Genomic DNA, 22966 nt, shown 5'->3' on the forward strand with positions numbered 1-22966 from the left:
CCCCCCCCCTTTCTCTCCCCCTCTCTCCTTCCTCCTTTCTCTCCCCCTCCCTCCCTCGCCCTCCCTCCCCGTCTATCCCCCTCTCTCCCTCCCCCTTTCTCTCTCCCCCTCTCTCCCTCCTCGCTCTCTCAGAATACTTTACAAGACATACTTTTAATATTTAATAATCTTCATTATTGATGTTTTCTTCACTTTTATCAAGTCTAGACAACCAACAGACAACACGTGAAGCTCTGATCTGAAGCCTTTGCAGATTTCCGAGGTGCAAATGCTTACCCTGAAAATGGAACCACTTTGCTCTCCAGAGCTGCCTCCAGCACTCCCCTGGCTCCCATCCCCCCAGTTCAATCCACTAAACCATCATGAAGACATCCTGTTAGATACCGGGGGAGATGAAGACAAAAACAGACATGCTTCAACAGCAACCCTGCTGCAGGGGGAGGGTAGACAGTGCCCTCCCTCCCTTCCTCCTCTCTTCCTCCTCCCTCCCTCCTCCCTGCATCTAACTCTGAGAACCTCTGGTTTCCTTCAGGATTCAGCTGGAGTGCCACCTGCCACATGAAGCCTTTCCCCAACCGCTACTGATGTCTTCCCTGCCAAATTACCTTGTATTTATTTGATATGTAATATATATCTAACTACACACACATATATACACATATATGCACATATGTACGTACATACATATGTATAGGTGCACATATGTACATATAAAATTTTTATGTGTGTGTATATATGTTTGTGCATATATGCATATATACACATTTATATGTATGTCCCAAAAGTTTTAGTGCAGGTTTGTTTTAATTGGGGGAAAAAACCAGCGCACTGCAATAAGACTTTTGGGATTCCCTGTATGTTGTCTCCCTCATTGGAAGGTAAACTCCTCGAGGGCAGGGACTGCTTGACTCTGGTGTGTTTCCCTAACAAATGCTTATGGATTGATTGGTGTCCATAGAGACAAGGTAGGGAGCGACCTACAAAGCACTCTGGGAATATCTGATGAGGCAAGGGTCATCTTGAACTGGGGGATAGTGAATAAGGGAAGGCTTCATGGAGGAGGTAGTATCTGAGCTGAGTCTTGAAGAGTGCTAAGAAAGGTAGAGGTGGTGGGATAGAATTCAGGTGCGGGGCCACAGAGTGTGGCAGTATGTGGGGAAGGGGACGTGGCATGCTAAATTTGGGGGATGAGTAGTAGTCTGGTGCCATGGAAAGCAGAAAAGATTAGTCAGTCAGCATGCATTCCATGCCTTGTCTATGCCAGGTGTTATGTTATGGCCCTGGAAGCTCCAAGACAAAAATGAAGACCCCTGGGGGCTTGCACCCTATCAGCATGTACACCCGGAAGCTGAGATGCAGCCGATAGACACGGGCGGGTGATTTGGTGGGAGGCATGAGTCGCTAAGGGGACCAGAGGGAGCTTGCGTTGAGATTTGAAGGCGAGCAGAGAGTGCCCTTCAAGCAGCAGAAAGGACAAGGGGACCATTTGTGCAGAGACATGGAGATGGGATACGGAACCCTGTGTTTGAGGAACAGAGGGGAGGCCTCCGTGGCCGGAATACAGAGGTGTGCTTGGGGGAGTGATACGTCATGAGCCGGGAAGGGTCGACTAGAGCCAGCCTGTCAGTGTCGGAGGATTTGATCCTAGAGGCACTAGGTAGCCCCTGGAGCTTGTAGAGAAGGGGGCATGGGCAGACCTGTGCAAGGGATTGAAGAAGGGAATGAATGAAGGCAGGGAGACCAGTTAGGAGACTGTCGCAATCAGTAGTCTGGGTGAGTGGGATCAGGGTCTCAACCAGAGTGGCGGCTTTGTGGGTGGAGAGAAGGAGGCATCTGTTAGAGGTGCTGGGGAAAGATCGATGATAGGATTTGGCAACTCCCTCATTAGATGTGAGCCAGTAGAGAAGAGGAAGAATTAAGGACGATTCCATGGTTTTGAAGCTGATTGATTGGAAGGATGGTGGGGGCTCAACAGACAGGGAAGAGGAGAAAAGCAGTGGGTTTTGGAGGAAAGCTAATGAGTGCTGGTTTACCCGTGTTGAGTTTGCGATGCATATGTACCAGCCAGTAGGAAATGACTAATAGGCAATGGGTGACTAGAGCTCAGGAGAGGGCTGGATGTATTCAGAGATCTGGAAATCCGTGTGCAACAGACACAACAATTAAACCCACGAGAGCTGGTGAGATCATTGAGAGCACGGAGAGAAAAGAAAAGAGAAGAGGGCCTGGGACTGAGATTTGGGGAGGTTAGATATCCTCCCAGACGCTGTGAACGTGGTGGCTGTTTCTGCTCAGCGGGGTGTTTTGTGTGAGTTATAAGTGAAGGCAGATTGAGGGGCAGGGAGGGGGAGATCTGGAAATAGCTGTGGTGATGAAGAAAAGGCATCAGTAAAACTTAATGTCACATTCCTCCCACTCCAAGAAGAGGATCGTCTTCAGGCCACATCTGACATATTTATTATACTTCACCCCCCCATTCTGAGTACTGTGCTCCCATGGATATCGATGAACCAGAGAGTACCTGGAGGAGGCTGATCAGGATGATGAGGGATCTTGAAGCCAGGTCATTCCAATTAATCAATCAAAAAGCATTGAGTTAGACACTGTGCTTGGCCCTGGAGACACAGATAGAAAGAATGAAACAAGCCCTGCTTTTAAGGATGTGATATTCTAATGGGAGACATGTATACGTTATACATACAGAAGAATAGGTAGAATCAATATGAAGAAGATGAGTGTGGATAAATATAAGGTAGTTTGAGAGGGAAGGCATTAGCACTGATGAAATCTGGAAAGGTGTGGGAAGAAGGGGTGCTTGAGCTGTGTGGTGTGACGGGAGAGAGGGTTTCTGTGAGGAGGTGAGAAAGGAGAGCATTTCAGGGAATGATTAAGGGAAGAACAGAGGTTTAGTCTGGAAAATGCCTGGGATGGGTAGTGGTGGGACAGGTTGGACTATCCACCCGTCTGTCTACACACATGCATACATGTATACACACTATATATAGCATATAGATGACATAATTACGTATAATGTGTATGCATATACATTATGGAAGTAGGTTATTATTGCTGTCAAAATATTTGAAGGGTTATCATTTGTAAGAGGGAGATAATTGATAATTGTCCTTAGAAAGGAAAACTAGGACCCGTGGATAGAAGCTTATTAGGAAAGCAGATTTTTACATTCCCCTAAGGAGAAATTTCCAATGATATTTGCCATGAAATTATCCAAAAGGGTTTGACCAAGTGCTGGGGGGCTTTCTTCCATATCCCCAGTGCCCAGAACACAGTAGGTGCTTAATAAATGCTAGTTGCCTTGCCTCTGCATAACTTGACAGTGCCTGTATACCAATGGAGACTGCAAGCTTCTTGTAGGTTTTTCATCACTCTTGCTGTATGATTGGCCTACCTTCTTTGCTAGCCGTTCATCTGATCCCTGAGGATCTCCTTTAAGACAAAAATAAAAAACGGTCACTCTTCCCCAGAAGATAAGTGGTTAAAGGATACGAGCAGGTAATTTTGTAAAGAAAAAAGGCAAACGATCAATAGTCACATGAAAGAAGGCTTCAGGTCACCAGTAATTGGAGAAATACAGATTAAAACAATTCCGGGTGTCTGCCTCATTCCCAGATTAGCAAAAAGATAAAAATGTTAAGTGTTGGAGAGACAGTGGCAAGATAAGTACCCTGATGGAATCTTGTTGGAATTGAACTAGTCCAACCATTTGAAAAACAATTTGGTCTAACTAAACTACACACATACTCACTCAGTGATACCGTTTTATCGATATCTTTTCTTCTTACATCTATATTTTCTCAGCATCTGCATCTGTGGAACTCTCAAAGAGTTGGGGTGGGGGGGGTATCTTCTTCTTCTGTCTCTTCTTTGGGACCCTACCGATTCTTTGTAATTTTGCCCCAGTTACTTTGGATGATTTTGTTGTGGTTATTCTTTCTATTTATGTGGCTAAAGTCACTGTGTGCTTTGTTTTCCTGGTTTGGTTCTGTTTGCTTCATTGCATCTGTTCATGTAAGTCTCCCTGTGCTTCTCTGTGTTCGTCACATTTGTCATTTCTTCCTGCCTGGTAATATTTGATCATATTCATGCACCAGGGTTTGCTTGACTGTTCCCCAATCAGTGGGCATTCTCTTGGTTTCCATCTCTTTGCTACCACAACGTATGCTGCTTGCTCTAAATATTTAGATGTATAGGGGGTTTCTTCACATCAGTGACCTCATTGGGGTATAGGTCTGGGAGTGTACCCTCAGAGCCAGAGGATGTGGGCATTCTAGCCTTTTGGTTTGCAGAACCTCAAGGTGGTTTCCAAAAAGCTTGTACTGATTGTGGTGCCTAATATTACCTAGAATAGTTGTGCCACTATCCCAGCATCAAAATACTCTTGGAAATCTTTGATTATTTCCTCCACTTCAAACCTGGAGGGTATGCATTAAAGTTTGGAAACTTTTTTGAGAAATCATTGAGAATAAGATCATAGATTTAGAATTGCAGGGAGCCTTGGGGCTCATCAAGTCTAACCCCCTCATTGTATAGATGGGGAAATGAGGCCCAGAGAAGTGAAATGACTTGCTCAGGGTCACACTTTGAGTGAGTGTCTGAGGTGGTATTGGAATCCAGCACTTCCTGACTCTGAGTTCAGCCCTCCATGGGAATAATTCACTTTTGTTTCCCTTCGTTCCATCTTTTTCTCTTCCAGGCATACAGAGGGCAATTTTATAAGGATCATCGTCACGGCAAAGGTACATATACTTGGCCTGATGGTTGCACTTTCACAGGGACATTTTATATTAGCCACAGAGAAGGATATGGCACCATGTACTTAAAGAACAGAGTATTTCAGGTGAGTAGAAATAACAAATATTTACGCCAGTTTAATTAATGGAAAAATGGTATTTGGGATCCCCAAAAAATAATGCCTTCTCTTTACCCAGGCATTTAAATGATTAATATTAAAGCCATCATGGATTCTGAACCTCAGCCTAACAGAGGTAGAGTATGGCAGTGGGGTAAGGGGCTTTGCTTCTAGGGCCTCAGAGATTTGGCCCTAAGTATCTTCTGGGCAAGCTTTACTTCAGGAGATGGCCCTGGAACAGGTGAGGGGCATGAATCCAGGCCTGTCCCCCAAAGATCTAATTCTCCCTCCCAAGCTGATATCTCATCTCTTAAAAATCATGAGCTTCTGCAAATCAGAGGCAGTGAAACCCCCTCTTGACCCTGTGCCCAGTTACTGAAGGATTCTAGAGCAGCAGTTCTTGAAGTGGGGATCCTTGGGAGTCCCTAAGACCCTTTCAGAGGATTCTTGAGGCCAAATTTAGTTTTATAATGCTACTAAGATGTTTTAATTTTTTAAATAACACTTTATTTTCCCCAGTTACATGTAAAAACAATTTTTAACATTTTAAAAAAAGGTTTTGAGTTCCAAATTCTATTCCTCCCTCCCTTCCCCCTACCTGAGTTGGTAAACAATCTGATACATTATATTTGTGCAATTGTAAAACATTTCCATACTGGTAATTTTGTGCAAGAAGACTCAAGCTAAAAAGATAGATAGAAAGTGAAAAATAGTATGCTTCAGTCTGCATTCAGACATAAGATATTTTAATTTTGAACATTATAAATATTAATAGCTATAACCCAAATAAACTAATACTCTTGGGGGTATCCTCAATAATTTTTAAGAGTGTAAAGGTGTTTTGAGATTAAAAAATTGAGAATTGTTGTTTAGAGAATGGGAGACCTTATTAGCTGGTCAGCCTCGATGCTGTGGCTGGCAATCCAATCCAGTCTGATTAGTCAAGCATTTATTCCATGCATACTATGTTTTGGGTACTATGCTAAGTGCTGGAGATACAAAGAAAAAGCAAAATGACCTCCATAGGCACTGACTGGTTGTGTTCCTTCAAGAAGCTTACATTCTGATGTAATGTAGCCACAGCTACTAAAGACCCAGAAAAGAAGGTCTCCCCACCAAAGTCCCTGGCACTGAGCGGTGGCTCAACATCGGAAATCATTAAAGAAGATGCAGTAACATCTGCTTTGCTGGCGTCTTCTAAGGACCACAGGTCATCTGACCTACAGCTGGAACCGCCTCTGTGTGTTGCCTCTCATTAGACTGCGAGTTCCTCGAGAGCAGGGACCGTCTTTTACCTTTCTTTGTATCCCTGGTGCAGTTTGATTCACACGAGGTTTGGGTGCTCCCTGATTTGTGCTGTATCTTGAAGAGAATAGTGACTCACTAAAAATCAGCTTTTGTATCAGGAAGCTGCTTGGGAAACATGATTTCTCAAAAACTAGTCATCCTTTCCTTCTTTTTCATGTCTGTGCCCAGCTTGTCACCCACCTGCACTTTCCATACAAGATCAATGTAACAATGTATAATCAATGGGCTGCTCATCCCATTGCCTCTTGTAATTTGGAAAATGCACATTCTTCATCCACTTTGTTTTTACTGTGTGAATTTTTAGTCCGATCTCTCTGAGCTTTCCTGGATCTCTTTGAGGAGGCCATGTGGCGTTTGGAGTTTGATGAAATTGGAACAAAGAATTATCTGCAAATAGGAACACTGGGAGAACTTTCCCCTTGAATGAGGAAACCCTCTTTAACAGTCTGGCTACCTTAAATACTATTCCACCATAAACTTTTGTACCTTTTGGTTGAGTTTAACTTTTATTTTCAGACATTCAATCCCTCAATTCAATGCAATTCAACACACAAGTGCCCGCTATGTACATGGCACTGTATTATGCACTGGGGATATAAACACAAAAGTGAAACACTGCCATCTTTCATTAACTGGCTTGTATTTATTTTTTATTTATTCTCAAGATATTAATGCTGTATTTATATGTACATGCTGCCCCTTCTGATTAGGATATAAGCTTCTTGAAGAAGGGACTCTTTCATTTTTGTTTTTGTATCTCTGGCACCTAGAACCATGCCAGGCATATTAATTTGCTTATTAAATGCCTTTTCATTCATTCATTCATTCATTCATTCACAGTGCCTGGCACATAATAGGTGCTTAATAAATGTATATTGATTGATTAATTGGGCTCACGCTGCAGCTCTAGAACCCCGAAGTCAGCTTATTGAAGAAAGTCCTTTGATGCAGAAGCAAGGTCATGGAATCTGCAGTCAGTAATCCTGTTTCTAGGAGAGTACCACCTGCACTAAGCAACCGAGTGATCACAAGCCCATCCTTTAACCTTGCAGGGCCCGTTTCTTAAAATTTATGCTCCCAGCCCTAGAGACTAGTGAAAAATGTACTTTGCAAACCATAAAGTGCCATAGAAATGTGTAATTATTATTCAGGTTTGAGCAGGCTCCAGAAAAGGGGCTCGGGCTCTTCTAACTCCCACAAGACTGATTTGTACCAGAAAGCCAAGTTAATAATTTATAATGAAAACTTTATCTGCCGAGTGTTCATGTAATTCCATGTTAGTCAGGGCATCCTCTTCCCAATGGGAAACTGAATAAGGATGAGGAGGCTTCTGGGTGAGCATATGGAATAAAAGTGAGAAAGATGCTAACACATGAGGCCATGTGTTACACCACGTGGACCGGGTGTCCACAGAACTTTTGGACTGGAAGGAGGTCAGAGGTTATCTGTGCTGTTAAATTCCTACTTGAACAGGAATCCCCGTCTCCATCATCTGACAAGTGATTATCCAACCTCTGTCTGAATACCTCCATGGAGGGGGAGCTCGCCACATCCTGAGGCAGCTAGTTCCACCTTTGGCGCAGCTCTGAAAGTTTGCAGGGCTCACCTTCTGTCCAGCCTACATTTGTCTCTGATTTGAGGGCTGGTCTCATGGGCCAAGTGAAACACGTCTAACACTTCTTCTTTACAACAGTCAGCTCTCCTAAGTCTCCACTTTGGGCTAAACATCCCTATTTCTTTCAATTGATATGAGAAGGTTTTGATTTTTTTCTTTTTTGAACATCTTTCCTTTTTTATTATGGTCTTTAAGAGTAACAAACATGAACATTTCTATATAAAAACAACAACAGAAAGGATTGGCTAGGAACGCCCAAGCTTCTTTTACATGTGTTTTTAAAAAGTACACATTTAATTGAATATGATTGTGTCATTCTGCTTGGGTCCCCTCCTGAGTTGCCTTCTGCCTTCTTCTGTGTATCTCTCAGTATGAGTGATGTGTGAAATCTCCATGATTTTGATTACCTTCTCTGTCTTGGATGCCCTCTTCTGAATATTTCCCAGCTTGTCATCATCCTTCCTGAAATGGGACTCCTGGAATTGAACACAGGCCTCTAGATGGGATGGGACCAGGTTAGAGCCCTTCTGGAATGCAGCCCTGCCTCTGGGGATCTCCATACCCAAAGACCTTTTCTCAGCCTTCGCTTTCCTTGACCTCTGCTTAGCATCTGACACTTTCCTCCTGGAGACTCTCGCGTCTCTAGGTTTGTTCTCTCTGACGTGCTTCTCTCCTGGTTTTTCTCCCCCTTGTCTGCCTGTCCTTTCTTGGTCCTCTTTGTTTCAGGTTAGTTGTTTTCCCAATGAGATATTTCACATTGTCTTCTATTTTTTAATTTTTATGGTTTTGTTTTACAATTTCTTGATTTCTCATAAAATCATTAGCTTCCATTTGCTCCATTCTCATTTTTAAGGAAGTATTTTCTTCAGTGAGCTTTTGGACTTCCTTTTCCATTTGGCCAGTTTTGCTTTTTAAGGCACTCTTCTCCTCATTGGCCTTTTGGACCTCTTTTGCCATTTGAGTTGGTCTATTTTTAAAGGTGCTATTTTCTTCAGAATTGTTTTGGGTCTCCTTTGGCACGCTGTTGACTTGTTTTTCATGATTTTCTTGCATCCCTCTCAGTTTTTCCTCTACTTCTCTTACTTGCTTCTCAAAATCCTTTTTGAGCTCTTCCATGGCCTGGAACTGATTCATATTTTTCTTGGAGCTTTGACTTTGTTGTCTTCTTCTGGTTGTGTGTTTTGATCTTCTTTGTCACCAAAGTAAGATTCTGTGGTCTGACTTTTTTTGCGCTGTTTGCTCATTTCTCTAGTCAATTACTTAACTTTTAAGCTCTTTGTTAAGGTAGGGGTCTACTTCCAGTGTGGAGAATGTACTGTCCCAAGTTTCAGGGGTTTTGTGTAGCTGTTTTCAGAGATACTTCTAGGGACCTGTAAATTTTCAGTTCTTCCACAGTGCTATGATCAAGGGCAAGGTGTTTACTCCTTTCCTGGCCTGTGCTCTAGTCTATGAGTGACTCCAAGCACTTTTTTCTGCCTTGAAACTGTGAGGAAGATTTCCTCTCCACCACCACTATAAGCTGCACCACGCCAGCACTCCTCCTTGCCCCAGGACCGCCACCTGGAACTGTGACCCAAATCCAAGCACAGGCAAAGCAAGAGAATCCTGCCTCAGCACTAGCAAAGAGATCCCTGCAATCCCTCTCTGATTAGCCACTCAATCCCCCCTCAGACTGTGGGCCGGAAGCAGCTGCCACCCCAGGGCTGGGCCAGGACTGGGGCCAGACCGAGCTCCTCTCTCACCTGGTCAGACAGACCTTTCCCATTGACCTTCTAAGTTGTCTTTGCTGTTTGTGGGTTAAGAAGTCTGGAAACTGCCACAGCTGCCCGTGATTCAGTCCCTTGAGGCCTGCTCCAAGGTTCGCTGAGGCCTGGTCTTTGACAGTACATCCATGTTGAATTGTGCTTCTCTCCCAGCCTGGTGCAGTAGACCTTTCCAATCAACCATCCGGGTTGTCTTGGGCTGGAAATTTGTTTCACTCTGTTTTTTTGTGGGTTCTCCTGCTCTAGAATTGTTTAGAGCCATTTTTACAGGTATTTAAGGGGTTTGGGGGGAGAGTTCAAGCAAGTCACTGCTTTCACTCTGCCATCTTGGCTCCGCCCCCCATGAATTTCTCGGTCCCCTTTACTGAGTCTTCACCCATGTTCTAGCCTGTGCTGGGCCTGCTTTTCTCTCAGTACACTCTCTCCTTGCATGACCACAGACTTTCACTGATTCCCGCAGACTTAGTTATCATCTCTGTGAGGACAGTTTCCGGATCTTTTTATCCATCCCTTGTCTCTTGAGCTTCAGTGCTGAATCCCCAACTGCCTGTTGGACCTTTCAGTCTGGATGTCTCAAACTCAATGAACATTTCTAAAACAGAGCTCAAATCTAAACTTTCCAATTTCTGTTGAGATCACCACCACCCTTAGGGTCACTTAGGTGTGCAATAAGCCTTAACTCTTCATTCTCACCCAGATATTGAGTCAGTTGCCAAATCTTGTAGTTTTTACCTCTACGACATCTCTCCCATCTTGTCCCCTTCTCTACTGACATATCCACCAACCTAGTTTCCACCTTTGCCCCTCTTCCTTGGATTATTGTAATGACTTTTCTATTGGTTTCCCTGTTTCAAGTTCTAATCTATTAGGTCTAATCTACCCTTCCCACAGCTGCTAAAGTAATTTTCCTAAAGCATGGGTCTGACTTGGTCACCTCCGTACTCATTAAATTCCAGTGGCTCTTATTTTCTTTAAGATCTAATATAACCATTTGATTTTTTTTTTTTGGAGGAAATCAGGGTTAAGTGACATATCCAGGGTCACATAGCTAGTAAGTGTCTGAGGCCAGATTTGAACTCAGGTCCTCCTGACTCTATCCACTGCACCACCTAACTGCCCCTCCATTTGACCTTTAATAGCCTTTATAACTTGACCTTGACCCACCTTTCTGACCTTATTAGATATCCTTCCCTTTTCTATACTCTGTGGTCCGATGAGACTGGCCTTTCCCTCATATACAGCTCTTCATTCCTGCCTCCAAACCCTTAAATTGGCTCTCTTATGCTTGAAATGTCATTCCTTTTAATTTCTGCCTCTTAGAATGTATTAATTCTTTCAAAACTCAACTTAAGTGCCGCTTTCTACATGCAGCCTTTCCTAATCCCCTACCTACCAGTGACTCACCCTCTAAAATTATCTCAGAATTATTTTGAATATATTCTAAATACTCTTATTTCTATACATGTTATCTCACCCCATATAATGTAAGGTACTTGAGGATAAGGACTTTGATTTTTGTGTTTGTATCTCTGGCAATCTTGCATAGTGCTTAACACATAGTAGGTGCTTATTGATCGATTGAAATTTAGAAGAGTTTAAACTCCTTGAAGGAGGGTCCGTTCCTTTTCTCCCCCTGTCATGTTCCCAGTGCCCATCATATAGTAGGTGCTTTAGAAATACTTGTTAAATTGAAGTTGGGAGTCTTGCGCTGAATTCCTCTTTTCCCAAAATTTCATCATTTCTCCATCTTTCAAAATTCTTTCTGTTTACAAACTAGAGATCTTATTATTCCTCTGCGTTCTTGAACGTGGCTCATGGCATTAGAATTATTTTTGAGATCCTTGAGAGAAAGACCAAGTTGGCTTGTGGTGTACAGTGTCTGGGTCTGTGTTAAGGTCAGATACCTCCTGCTCCTTGTTTGACAATCTGGGCTGAGGAGCTCCAGGTTGGCCTCGCTTATACAACAAAAGAAAGCTAGCTCCCTTCCTTGGAAAGGATCGTGACCTGGAAAGCCTTCCCCTGATTGTGCCAGGTTTAGCCCCTTGGTAAGTTAGAGAAGTGAAGGTTTAAGGGGGAATTAAGGGCTACCAAGCCACGTTTGGCCAGCTGGCCCAGGGAGTTCTGGGAAGGATGGTGGAAATGCTAAGAACAGCCTGTGTTAGAGACAGTTAAAAGGAAATCGATGACTTGAATTCTTGCCATTTTATTAAAAAAATTAGAAGTACAACTTCCAAAGGCTTGGAAATGTTGCCTATATTTGTTATACGGGGCCATCTCCGGTGGTCCTGATCCATGGCTGGTCACTGGGCCCAGATGGCTCCCAAAGAGAAAATGAGGCTGTTAACTTTGCACAGCTCTCTCTCACTTAAATCCAGTTCACTTGCAAGTCATGGTATTACCTTCCTGATGTCCTGGTCCTCTTCAAGAATGAAGGACAAACGACATATTTGTTATAATTGGAATTGTGATGTAAAAGGCCTCTAATTTTAGGTTTAATTCTTTAAGTGTCTCTTTGGCTATTTATTATATTTTATTTTTCTGTATGTACCTCTATTTGCAATTTTGGGGTAATTTCAAACATTTAGGTCAGGAGTTATATAACCCTTTTTGTGTGGTGGACTCTTTTGGCAGGCTGGTAAAACCTAGTGACCTTCTTTCAGAATAACGTTTTTAAATACATAAAATAAAATACATAGAGTTACCAAAGAAACCAATTATATTGAAATATGGTTATAAAAATATCAAAAAAAAAAATAAAATTCATAGACTCCAGGTTAGGAATCTGTTCTAGAACGAACTTTTTTGTTTGGTTGTGCCCAACTCTGTGACTCCATTTGGGGTTTTCTTGGCAAAGCTACTAGACTGGTTTGCCATTGCCTTCTCCAGTTCACTTTACAGATGAGGAAACTGAGGCAAATGGGGTCAGGTGACTTGCCCAGGGTCACACAGCGAGTAAGTGTCTAAGGTCAGATTTGAACTCAGGAAGATGTCTTTCTGGTTCCAAAGCCTGTGCTTTATGTACTATGGCACCACCTAGTTGCCCAGAACAGATTTAGTCCTTGATATATGGGGTTGTGTGTAGTATACTTAGAAATTTCTTTAATTTCTTACTAAGAAAAAATGAAATTAATCATATACAGGCTATTCAGTCAAGAATGACTTACCCCTCTGTTAAAAATGTACTTTTGTGATAGTTATGTTACAAAAAAGTGATTTCTCTACTCAGTTCTCCCTTTATCCCTTTCCAATGTATAAATTTCTCACCATCTTTCTAATTTATCAGAATGTTATTTAATACAGTATTTTATTTGTTGTCCTTTTAATTACAAAGCTTGAAAGTTTTAGCGAGTTCACAGATAGTGTATGACTTCCCTTTGATTCCAGAGCCAGATTTTTCTCACTTACAAGTAGAGCATTAAATCTGTGATTCTTCCGTCCTGCAGCTTTCAAGAGGATGCCATTCATGTGGGAAGATTTGGCTCAGACAGGCCATGGATGTTAGAACCTGAGGAGACACCCTCAAAATACAGGATTCAGTAAAAGAAATGTTTATTAAGAATCCTTGTAGTAGATGCAGACACCGTGCTAGGTGCTGGGGCAGATAAAGAGAGACTGGCCTTGTCTCACTTCCCACCCTCCTTCATCTCTCTGTAGCATCTGGTACTTGACTCCTCTCTCCTTTTCTGTACTCCTGTCCTTCTCAGGTTTTTCTGACATTTTCCTTGCGTATTGCTGCAGGTCTACTAGGGTGAAGCCATGGCTGCTTCTTTTACAATCACCATATGGTAACTAGATGGATACATGACCTCTTCTCTGGTTCTGAGCTAAATGTGGGATCTGATTTCCTGGTCTGCAGATACAAGAAACAGGTACAGACACTGGACATTATGGCCATGCAGGGCAGAGAGAGCTGTCAGTCATCCCTGGAGCATGCTTGGTCTGTTTACTCTCTTTTCCTTCTTGTGGATGAGACTTTTCTCTCAGCCATGCCCCATCAGAGGCCTGGCTCTACCTTTTAAGCACAGCATGGGCTTTCAGGGAAAAGGAGAGAAGATGGCTCCTGTTTGACTCCCTCACCCACCTCCATGACTGCTTGCAGTGTGTGCCAGGAGTGTTTGGTGCTGAGGATTGTTCTCTCCATTTCTCAGATCAAAGTGTTGTCTCTCTTCATGCTTGGCTTCTGAAATGCCCAGTCAAGAATTTTAGTCTTCCAGTGCTAATCTGGATTTTGTAGAAATATACCCCAATACTTTAGATTTATTTCTTCCCTTCTTGATTTACTTTCTCTGTACCCAATTTCCCACATGCATTCAGACAAATACAGTGGATATGGACAAAATACATGCATTTTTATGCAGTTCCCAAAAGCCCATTGAAAACCCAAACATTTCTGTTACAGGTAGTAACAATTCTAAGTCTTCTATGCTTAGGTTATATCCAGAAAGGGGAAAGAGAGAGAATAGGCTGTCATTATCCATCATGGATGGGAGAAGGCAGAGAAGAGATTTGGGCAAGGAAGCACAGGAAAAAATCTGTAATGTCAGTCTCACCATCACCACCACGTGGTCTCAGGGCTGGTCATCCCTGGCAGTGCCAAAGTTACCCCAGGCCCATTATCTGGTGTCTCTGCCACTTGGCAAAGATTCTAAGCTTGACCAGGAGGAAGTTTCAGCTCTTGGCCTGAGCTCAGCCACTGAGTCTGCAAAGTCTTGCCTCTCCTTGGTCCCATTTATTTATTTGCTTGCTTGCTTCCCCAAGTCCCTTCAGTCTCAAGGTCAAGATAAAAACTGACCGGGGCGGGGGAGAGGCTGAAAAGGAGGACGCTGAGGAATCTCTGCTTAAACCTCTTTCCTTTGTGCCTAACGCTTTGGTCAAGCCTGCACGAAGCATGGTCAAAGTAGCACCCCCCCCTTTTTAAAAATATGGACATAGGGGATGGCCTTTGCAAATGCTCCGACTGCCAGGCTGCTGAACCCAGCTTGCCTGGAAAGTAGAGAGTGTGAAGGAGAACAGGATGAATAAGATTGGGGTCTAAGGTAAATAGCTGATGGACCCTGGGCCAATTATGTCACCTCTCGTTGCCTCGGTTTCTTCATCTAGTTGGATTTGATGGCTTCTAAGGGCCTGTTTCGGTCTTAAATCTTTCATTCTATGATTCTAAGTTGCTTCCTTGGGCCTCAGTTTCCTCATCTGCAAAATTGGTAGTTGAAGTCAGTGGTTCTTAAGGTCCCTTCTAGTTCTAAATCCTAAAGACATTGTATTTTATCCTAGAGGTAATAGGGAGCCACTGATAGTTTTGGAGCTAGGGAGTAATGTGGTTAACTCACATCTTAAGAAGATTATTATTTATGTAGGACGTATGTAACCCTGTTATATTTATTTAGGGAAAGCAATCAGATTTTGTGAGTTGGTTAAAAATTTGGGCCTGGAATGATAAGAGGTTATTAACATATCAACAACTGACAAGCCTAGAGATGTAGGGACATCATGATTTTTCTACCAGATGACGGGCAATTATCTTCCTCCAGAGAGCTGATAACATTTGGAATCAATTATCAGATGATGTGATTGAGATGTGATTTCAGTGTCTCTTGAGATGTGAAATGCTTACACGTGATAATTTTCTGTTCCAAAGAGGAAGATTTTTTAGTGTTATTAGAGGAGGATTTCATAAACATATTTTCAGATTGCTAGGATCTTATTTTGAACTTTTATACTTAAATTTTTTCTTACTATGTTTTATTATTATATTACCTCATTTTCCAACATGTCCTCCACCGCCTCCCACCCCGAAAGCCATTCCTTATAATAAAGAGTAAAAAGAAAAAGAAAAAAAGTGTTGAGTAGAACTGACCAGCGCATCAAACAAGGACAGCTGTATATGCCATGTCTCATACCCATCTTTTGGCCACTTCTCTAAATAATAATAATAATAACAATAATGATGATAATGATAATACATGATAGCTAGCAGTTAAATAGTGCTTTAAGGTTTACAGAGTTCTTTACAAATAAGATCTCATTTGATCCTCACAACAACCCTGGAGAGGAAATGCTCTTTTTATCCCAATTTCACAGATTCGGAAACTAAGGCAAGCAGTTTAAATGACTTGCTCAGGTTCATATAGCGAGTGGCTGGAGCTGGATTTGAACTCAGGTCTTCCAGGTTTGTGTAGTCTCCTGTCTTGTGTGTGTGTAGGGTCATTAACTTGTGTACTTTCTGAAAAGACTAGGTTGGTCTGAATCATTTTTAAGGAAGTCAGTTGAATTTACACGATGTATTTTGTGATTAGATTAAAAGACTTCGGGTTTTTGCTTTAAAAGAGGGTAATAATAGGGTAGAGTATTTGTTTTAATATTTAATATCAAGTAAAGTAATTGATCTCTTAGGCAGAGTGTCTCTCCCACGTTATTACTTAAAATATCTTCCTCATTTCAGCACCATTGGCTTGTAAGTGATGATGCACATTGCAGCTGTCACTTGCTGTATTAATGCAAATGGTTTCTGAGCCTGATTATTCACAGTTGAGGTGTTAATATTATGACTAGCAGTCCCCTTCCAATAGTAAGCATTATTCTGTTTTTCTAGGGTTCTCAGATTACAAGGCAAGCTGTGTAAATAAACCAAAAAGCTCACTTGTTAGCTTAGAATATGTTTTCCCAAAGAAACAACATAATCCTTGGCAGTTAGGCTCACAGACTAGCTTACAAGAGACATTTAGAACAAATGTAACCAAAGCTGTGGATGTAAAGTATTCTCAACGTGTAGTTGTCAAAGGGAAAGGAAAGGAGGGGAAGAAGTATTATTAAGCACCTACTATGTGTCAGGCACTGTATTAAGTGCTTTAGTTAATCATTCAGTCCAGAAGCATCTATTAGGCACCTACTGTGTGCTAGGCAATGTGCTAAGCACTGGGGATACAAGGAAAAGTGAAAGAGTTTGTTGTTATTCAGTCGTTTTCGTCCTGTCTGACTCTCAGTGACCCCATTTCTTGTCAGAGATACTAGAGTGGTTCGCCATTTCCTTCTCCAGCCCATTTTTACAGATGAGGAGACTGAAGCAAGCAGGGTTGAGTGACTTGCCAAGGGTCATACAGCTAGTGTTAGGGCTGAATTTGAACTCAGAATGCAATTCCAGGCCAAGCTCTCTATTCCCTGTACCCCCTTGTGATTGCAATGGAGAGAATAGTTCTGGTATTGGAGGACCTAGGTTCAAATCTCACCACTGATGCTTATTACCTGAATGATCTCGAGCAAGCCACTTCCCCTCTGTCGGCCTCAGTTTCCTCTTTTAGAAAACAATGGGTTTGGAGTAGGTGAACTCTGAGGTCCCCATGCTCCAGAGTCATCTGGGACCATAGGGCCTATCTACCATGCATAATCAGTTTCTTATGGATAAATGCATTTAGTATCCCAGTTTGAGGTGCTAGACACAATGCCCATGCCCATGCCCACCTTGGTTGCAATCCCATAACAATAATGGGGACTCCTCTTTTTCCCAACCTCCCACTTTCTGGGAAGTGGATCCCAGTTCTAAGCCATGAGGGGTGACCTAGGATAGGGTCATGGGTAGTAGTGACTCTTCCATTGGGTTGAAGAGAGAAGACCTGAATCTCTGGGGTAAAAACGGAAAATTCAGGAGGGAGCAGTTGGGACGGGGCTCTGTGTGTGTGTGTGTGTGTGTGTGTGTGTGTGTGTGTGTGATGATGATGATGATGATGATGATGGAAAGCAATGTAAGATGGGGGGGGTCATAGGATCATAGATTTAGAGCTGGAAGGGACCTGAGAGGCTATTGGGTCCAAATCCCTCATTTTACAGGTGGGAAAAGTGAGTCAGGGAGAGGTTAAGTGATTTGTCGAAAGTCACTTAGCCAATAAGTGCCAAGGACAGATGCTGAATTTAAGTGGCACAGTGGATAGAGCACCGGGCCTGGAGTCAGGAAGGCTTATCTTCCTGAGTTTAAATCTGGCCACAGATACTTTTAAACTGAGTGACCCTGGACAAAGTCACTTCAGTTTCCTCATCTGTAAAATGAGCTGGAGAAGGCAATGGCAAACTACCCCAGTATCTCTGCCAAGAAAACCCCAAATGAGGTCACAGAGTAGGACAGGACTGAAAAGACTGAACAACCAAGAGTCCGAATCCAGTGGTCTGTGAGGTAAGGAAGAGATGGGCGTTGAGGGACAGCAGAATGGGTCTCTCTCTCCCCTTTCCTCCCTCCCCACAGCAGGGGAGGCCGGTGTGAGGTGGAGAGGTGGGGAAAGGAGCATGACAGTGCTTGGGTGCAAGGAAGGATTTTCCTTTCCTTTGCCAGATGTGTGTGTCGGCGTGTCTCTCTGTGTGTGTGTGCGTGTGTGTGTGTGTGTCTGTTTATTGGTGATGGTGCTGAGACGGGAACTCCTTCAGGCTGTGGAAATAATTGGGGAAGGTTGGGAGGCAGAGGATCTGTTGCCTTCCCTCCCTCCCTGCCCTCCTTTTCCAGCTTGGGTGCCTGTCCTGAAACTCCTGACTCCACCAGTATCGTCCAGCCTAGAGCCTGAGGGGTAAGGGAGAAAGAGAAAAAGGTGCAGTAGGAAGAACACTGGATTTGATGTTGAGGTCCTGGTTTAAATGCTGATTTTGCCATTTTCTTTGTGACTTTGGGCAAATCATTTCCCCTCTGTGTGCCTCAGTTCCCTCATCTGTAAAGTGAAGAGGCTGGACTAAATACCCTCTGAGGTTCCTTCCAGCTCTGATTCTATGTTCCTCTACTGCTAGGAATTCACTCTCCCACTTCTTATGCCCCATCAAGGACAGATCCATGGGAACCTGGAATGTGGAAGCAGTTTTTCAGTAAAAAAGCATCCCATGACTGGTGGCACCACTGAATTTTTCAGATTGATGCATGTGGTAGTAATGTGCAATGCTTGGAACTTGGATCAGGGATCACTATTACGTTTTTGTTTGAATTCGTGGCCTTCCCGCTCTTGGAATGTATTTATTAAGTAGCAGGCAAAGTCAAGAACAGCTCATTCACACACCTTGGGCAACTCATGTAATCACTCTGTGGCCTGTTTTATAGATAAGATAGCAGGCTCAGAGAGGTTGTGGCTGGCCTAAAGGTCCGGATGTGGTGTTGGCTGATAAAATGGGGCAGGGAGTTCTACTGGGTCGGAGAAGGAGGCTATATGATTCTTGGGGCAGTCATCCCTGGTCAAAGAACATGAACACATCTGTAAAAAGAGAGGATTGGAGGGGCCTCTCACAACTCGAGAGCTGGGGTCCTTTGGAACGAGAGTCCAAAGAGCCTGAGATGGGCCAGCCAGGGCATTTTCCAGGGAACATTTCCAGAATATGCTACAAACACAGTTGTTATAGAATAACAAGGGGGAGAACTCTGGGAGGGAGCGATGCTCCCGGCTCTGCAGCATTCTCATGAGACTGCTTTCTGTACAATCCATCTTCTGTGCTAGCAGGAGCAAATGAAGTCATGCGCCATTGCTGGCTGTTTTGCTGGTACCTCAGTTTGGTCCTTAGATTTCATTTTACTCTTTTTATTAAAGAAACCAGACTTACAGTGTTTGAGTACATTGATTCCCCTAATGTGTTTTCCTCTTATCCCATTCAATGCTTTTTCTGAAGGGATTATACAGGGCCGATGAACGATTTGGACCAGGAATAGAGTCGTATGCAGAAGGCTGTCAGGACGTTGGATGGTGGTTCCGGGAACACATAATTAAATTGTGCACCGAAGTCCCTGGTGCTTTCACCATTTTGGATTATCCAGAGTACATCCCCTTTCTTTCTTTTGATTCTGTGAAAGTGTGTCTTTCTGAAAAGGAGCTGGCAAAGTGGGACCTGAATGAGGAGGAGGACCCCTTTTTTTACGATTACAAGCGACTGCTTTTAAATGACAATTTAACGCTGCCACCAGAAATGTACATTTATTCCACCGATAACGAGCATCTTCCTATGACCGCATCGAGCAAAAAAGACTTTGATTTCTATTTTTTGGCACCTAAGTTTCAAATCTTTGATGACGAGGACGAATTTTGTTTTGTTATAAACCAGACTCCTTTGCTGCTTAAAATACAAAAGCATGCTTGCAGATTCAGGTAACTAGCTCTGTCTCTCCTCCTCCCTTGCCCAGCTATTTTGTAAAGGGCTACCACGGGGTCCCCTTCTATATGATTCCATCTCTGACACTTCTAAAGGGAGGCGATGGGGAGCAGTGGAAAGAGCACCTTGGTTCAGGCCAGGCCACTTATTACCCGGCTAATTAGGCAGGTCACTTAATCTCCCTGGGCCGCAGTTGCCTAATCTGCAAAATGAGGGGATTGGGTAGATGGCTGCTGAGTTTCCTTCTCACTTTAGGTCCATAATCCTTTCATCCATACGGGTTTTTGTAGTTCGTCAGTCACTTAACTTTCGTTTTATTTTCTTTAAAAATATTTGCTTTTCTTTTTATATCACTTTGATTTTCAGATATTTTCTTCCCCTTCCCAATGAGCATCCCTTATGACAAAGAATACATCTCTCGATGTCTCTATAGATATCTCGATATACGTGCCTAGATCTCTACACAGAGATACACAGATATATGAGATATAGATAAAAATATGAAATCAAGTCAATACACGAGGGAAAAGCATGAATGATAATAACAACAAAATTAAAAGGACAGGGGTATACCAAAGACAGCTTGATGTGTATCGTTCTCAGAAAAGTGTCCAGCCAGGACAGGTGATTACAGTTGTTGTTCAGTTGTTTTTCAGTCCTGTCTGACTCTTCGTGACCCCATTTGGGGTGAAACTGAGGCAAATAGGGTGAAGTGACTTGCCCAGGGTCACACAGCTAGTATGTGTCTGAGGCTGGATTTGAACTCAGGTCTTCCTGACTCCAGATCTGGTGCTCTATCTGCTAAGCCTTCTGGTTGCCCTTGTTTGTCATTGCTGAACACTTTCAGACAAAATTTTTCTGCCTGTCACTAATAGTGGGAGACTCTTTGGGGTAAAAGATGGACAAGTGGGGGTAGGAGGGAGTCAGAAAAAAGTGTGAAAGGGGGCAGGGAGAGGTGGGAGAAAAAAGCAGAAGCAGTGTGTAAAAATGTAGACTGCATTTAGTGTATAACGTGCCCAAACATTATATGGAGTATTGCAATGGGGGGGCTAAAATTTGCTGTACAGGATTTTTTTAAAATTAGAAAATATGTAAATAGAAAGTAAGATGAAGAAGAACAGAAGATAGGAAAGAGGGCTGGATTTGGAAATCAGGAACGTGGTTTCCAATCCTAGCTCTACCAGTTTCTGCCTGTGTGACTGTGGACAAGTCACTTAACCTCTCTGAGACTCAGTTTCCTCATCTGTGATCTGGGGAATTTGTAGCGGATGACCTCAAAGGCCTATTCCATCTCTAAATCTATGATCCCAGGAAGTCTCTTGCAGCCTCCCCCCAACAGTAAATATTAGGAGGACAGAGAGGCAGTGTCTGGAAGAGCTGGTTCCAAGGCCGTTCCCTTACACGTCCTGGTTGTGCGACTCTGAGGGAGTGAATCGCCTCTCAGGACCCCGGCCTCTCTCTGAGCCACTGGACTGCCAGTGGCAGACTAGGTGTGGTAGGGGCGTCTCCTCAGTGGACTCACAGGTCTGGTAAGGAAAAAAAATGAAGAGGCCTGAGTGGCCTGAATTAAAGACTAATTTTTTTTTCCTCCCTTAAATCAGACACAGTCAGTCTCTGTTCAGTTGGAGTGTTAATGATATCATGAATGGAAACCGAAGTAACTTTGGCTACCAGGGTCCCAAAGAACGATTTGCCAAGGAGCTGATCGTGGCGGCTGAGAAGGGAGAATATGACCACGTCTATGAGATTCTCCGTGACAATCTGGCCCTGGCTGATGTAGGGGACCGCCAGGGATTCACCGCGCTGGCCGGAGCGACTGTAAGACAAGCGGGAAATGTCCTCGATGTAAAAAGCAGAGCGCGTTGAATGAGGGAGAGTCCATGGTGACGGCCAGAGCAGTCTGGGGATCCGAGTAGGGGGCGATAGTTGTGTCGGGCATTGTGGCGTGGGGGATAGAGAGCCAGCCTGGCAGCTAGGAGGCCCCTGCTGGCCAGTGTGACTGTGGAGTGCCCCGGGCAGCTCAGGGATGGGCACGGAGCCAGTGCCCATCTTCATTGGGGGGTACTGAGGGTTCTTTGGACAAATGAAATCATAAATCTAGTCCTAATGACCAAAAACCCCACCCACCAAACAAACAAATAAACCAGCGCCCCACAAAACTCTCTAAGACTAATTGGTAGATGGGGTTCCCTCACTGGGAGTTCCTTAGACTAACGGGGCCAAACTGAACAGAGATGAGGTCCACTGCGGCCAAATATTGACTTAGCTTTAAGATGCGATATTAGCGATGTTTTATTTTACTTCCATTTATGTTGTTAACTGTTTACCAGTGACAGTCATCCCTTCTACGTCATGAGTGTTAGGGACATGGTGCCCCTTTGTCTAGAAAATCCACATAGAATTTTTGGCCCTCCCTTTGTACTAGAGAAGAAGTCTGAATTCTTATGGTATTAAAAGATAAAATATGTTGATATTATACAATACTATATGTGCATGTTTTGTGCATTTCGGAGTTTCTCAACTTTTTCTGTCTCGTCTGCTGGCTTTTGCATGTTATCTGTAGTTTCTTCCAAACTCCCCCCAAATTCCTATTTAATTTTTTTATGCAGACCTGTGCTACATCAAAACTGCAGTGGGGAAAGTCACGGTGTGGAAGGGATAACTGTATATTTTAAGTTCAGGCTGCACTCAGAGCACCCAGTGTTTGACAGTTCTGCTTTGGACAAGTGAAATCGTATGGCTGGTCAAAAAAAAGATCCCCAAACAAACCAGAAACCAACCCCCAACCCCCAAACCATAAGCAACCAGCCAACCAAACAGGGGCTGCATTCCAGGCATGGGGGTGGGAGGCAGGAGAGACAGCCGGGGAAAAGGCCTGGGAGTGGAATGCCGGGTGTGAGGGATGGCAGGAAGGCAGAGTGCAGGAAGGGGAGAAATGTCTAATAAGGCTTGAAGGGTAAGTTGGAGCCAAGTGCAAAAGGCTTTTTGTATTTGGGCCTAGAGCAAGAATTCTCAGCCTTTTTTGTGCCTTGGACACTTGGTGAAGCCTCAGCACTCCTTCTCAGAATTGGTTTTCAAATACATAAAATAAAATAGCTAAGATTACAAAGGAAGCTGATTATGTAGAGATATAGTTACCAGAATATATGTTTTTTAAATTGACAGACCCTCGGTTAAAAACCCTTACTGACCACAGGTAATAGGGAGCTGTTAGAGTTTATTGAGTAGCAGAGGGACGTGGTCAGAGCTCTGCTTTAGGAGGGACAGTAGGTTGAAGGAGGGAGAGACTGGAGGTAGGGCTACTAATTA

General features: G+C 43.4%; 1 protein-coding gene across 5 annotated transcripts in view; it reads left to right on the plus strand.

Annotated features, from left to right (window-relative positions):
• The window catches only part of ANKMY1 (ankyrin repeat and MYND domain containing 1), a 142609-nt gene that overhangs the window by 33969 nt on the left and 85674 nt on the right, over positions 1-22966 (plus strand). For all 5 annotated transcript variants that reach the window (XM_027861499.1, XM_027861502.1, XM_027861498.1 and 2 more), the window contains exons 4-6: positions 4715-4858; positions 19181-19653; positions 21259-21475. In XM_027861499.1, coding sequence (XP_027717300.1) covers positions 4715-4858; positions 19181-19653; positions 21259-21475 — 834 coding nt within the window. The remainder of the gene's footprint in view (positions 1-4714; positions 4859-19180; positions 19654-21258; positions 21476-22966) is intronic.

Source organism: Vombatus ursinus, unplaced genomic scaffold (genome assembly GCF_900497805.2).
Source record: "Vombatus ursinus unplaced genomic scaffold, bare-nosed wombat genome assembly UNPS02014768.1, whole genome shotgun sequence".
Taxonomy (NCBI): domain Eukaryota; kingdom Metazoa; phylum Chordata; class Mammalia; order Diprotodontia; family Vombatidae; genus Vombatus; species Vombatus ursinus.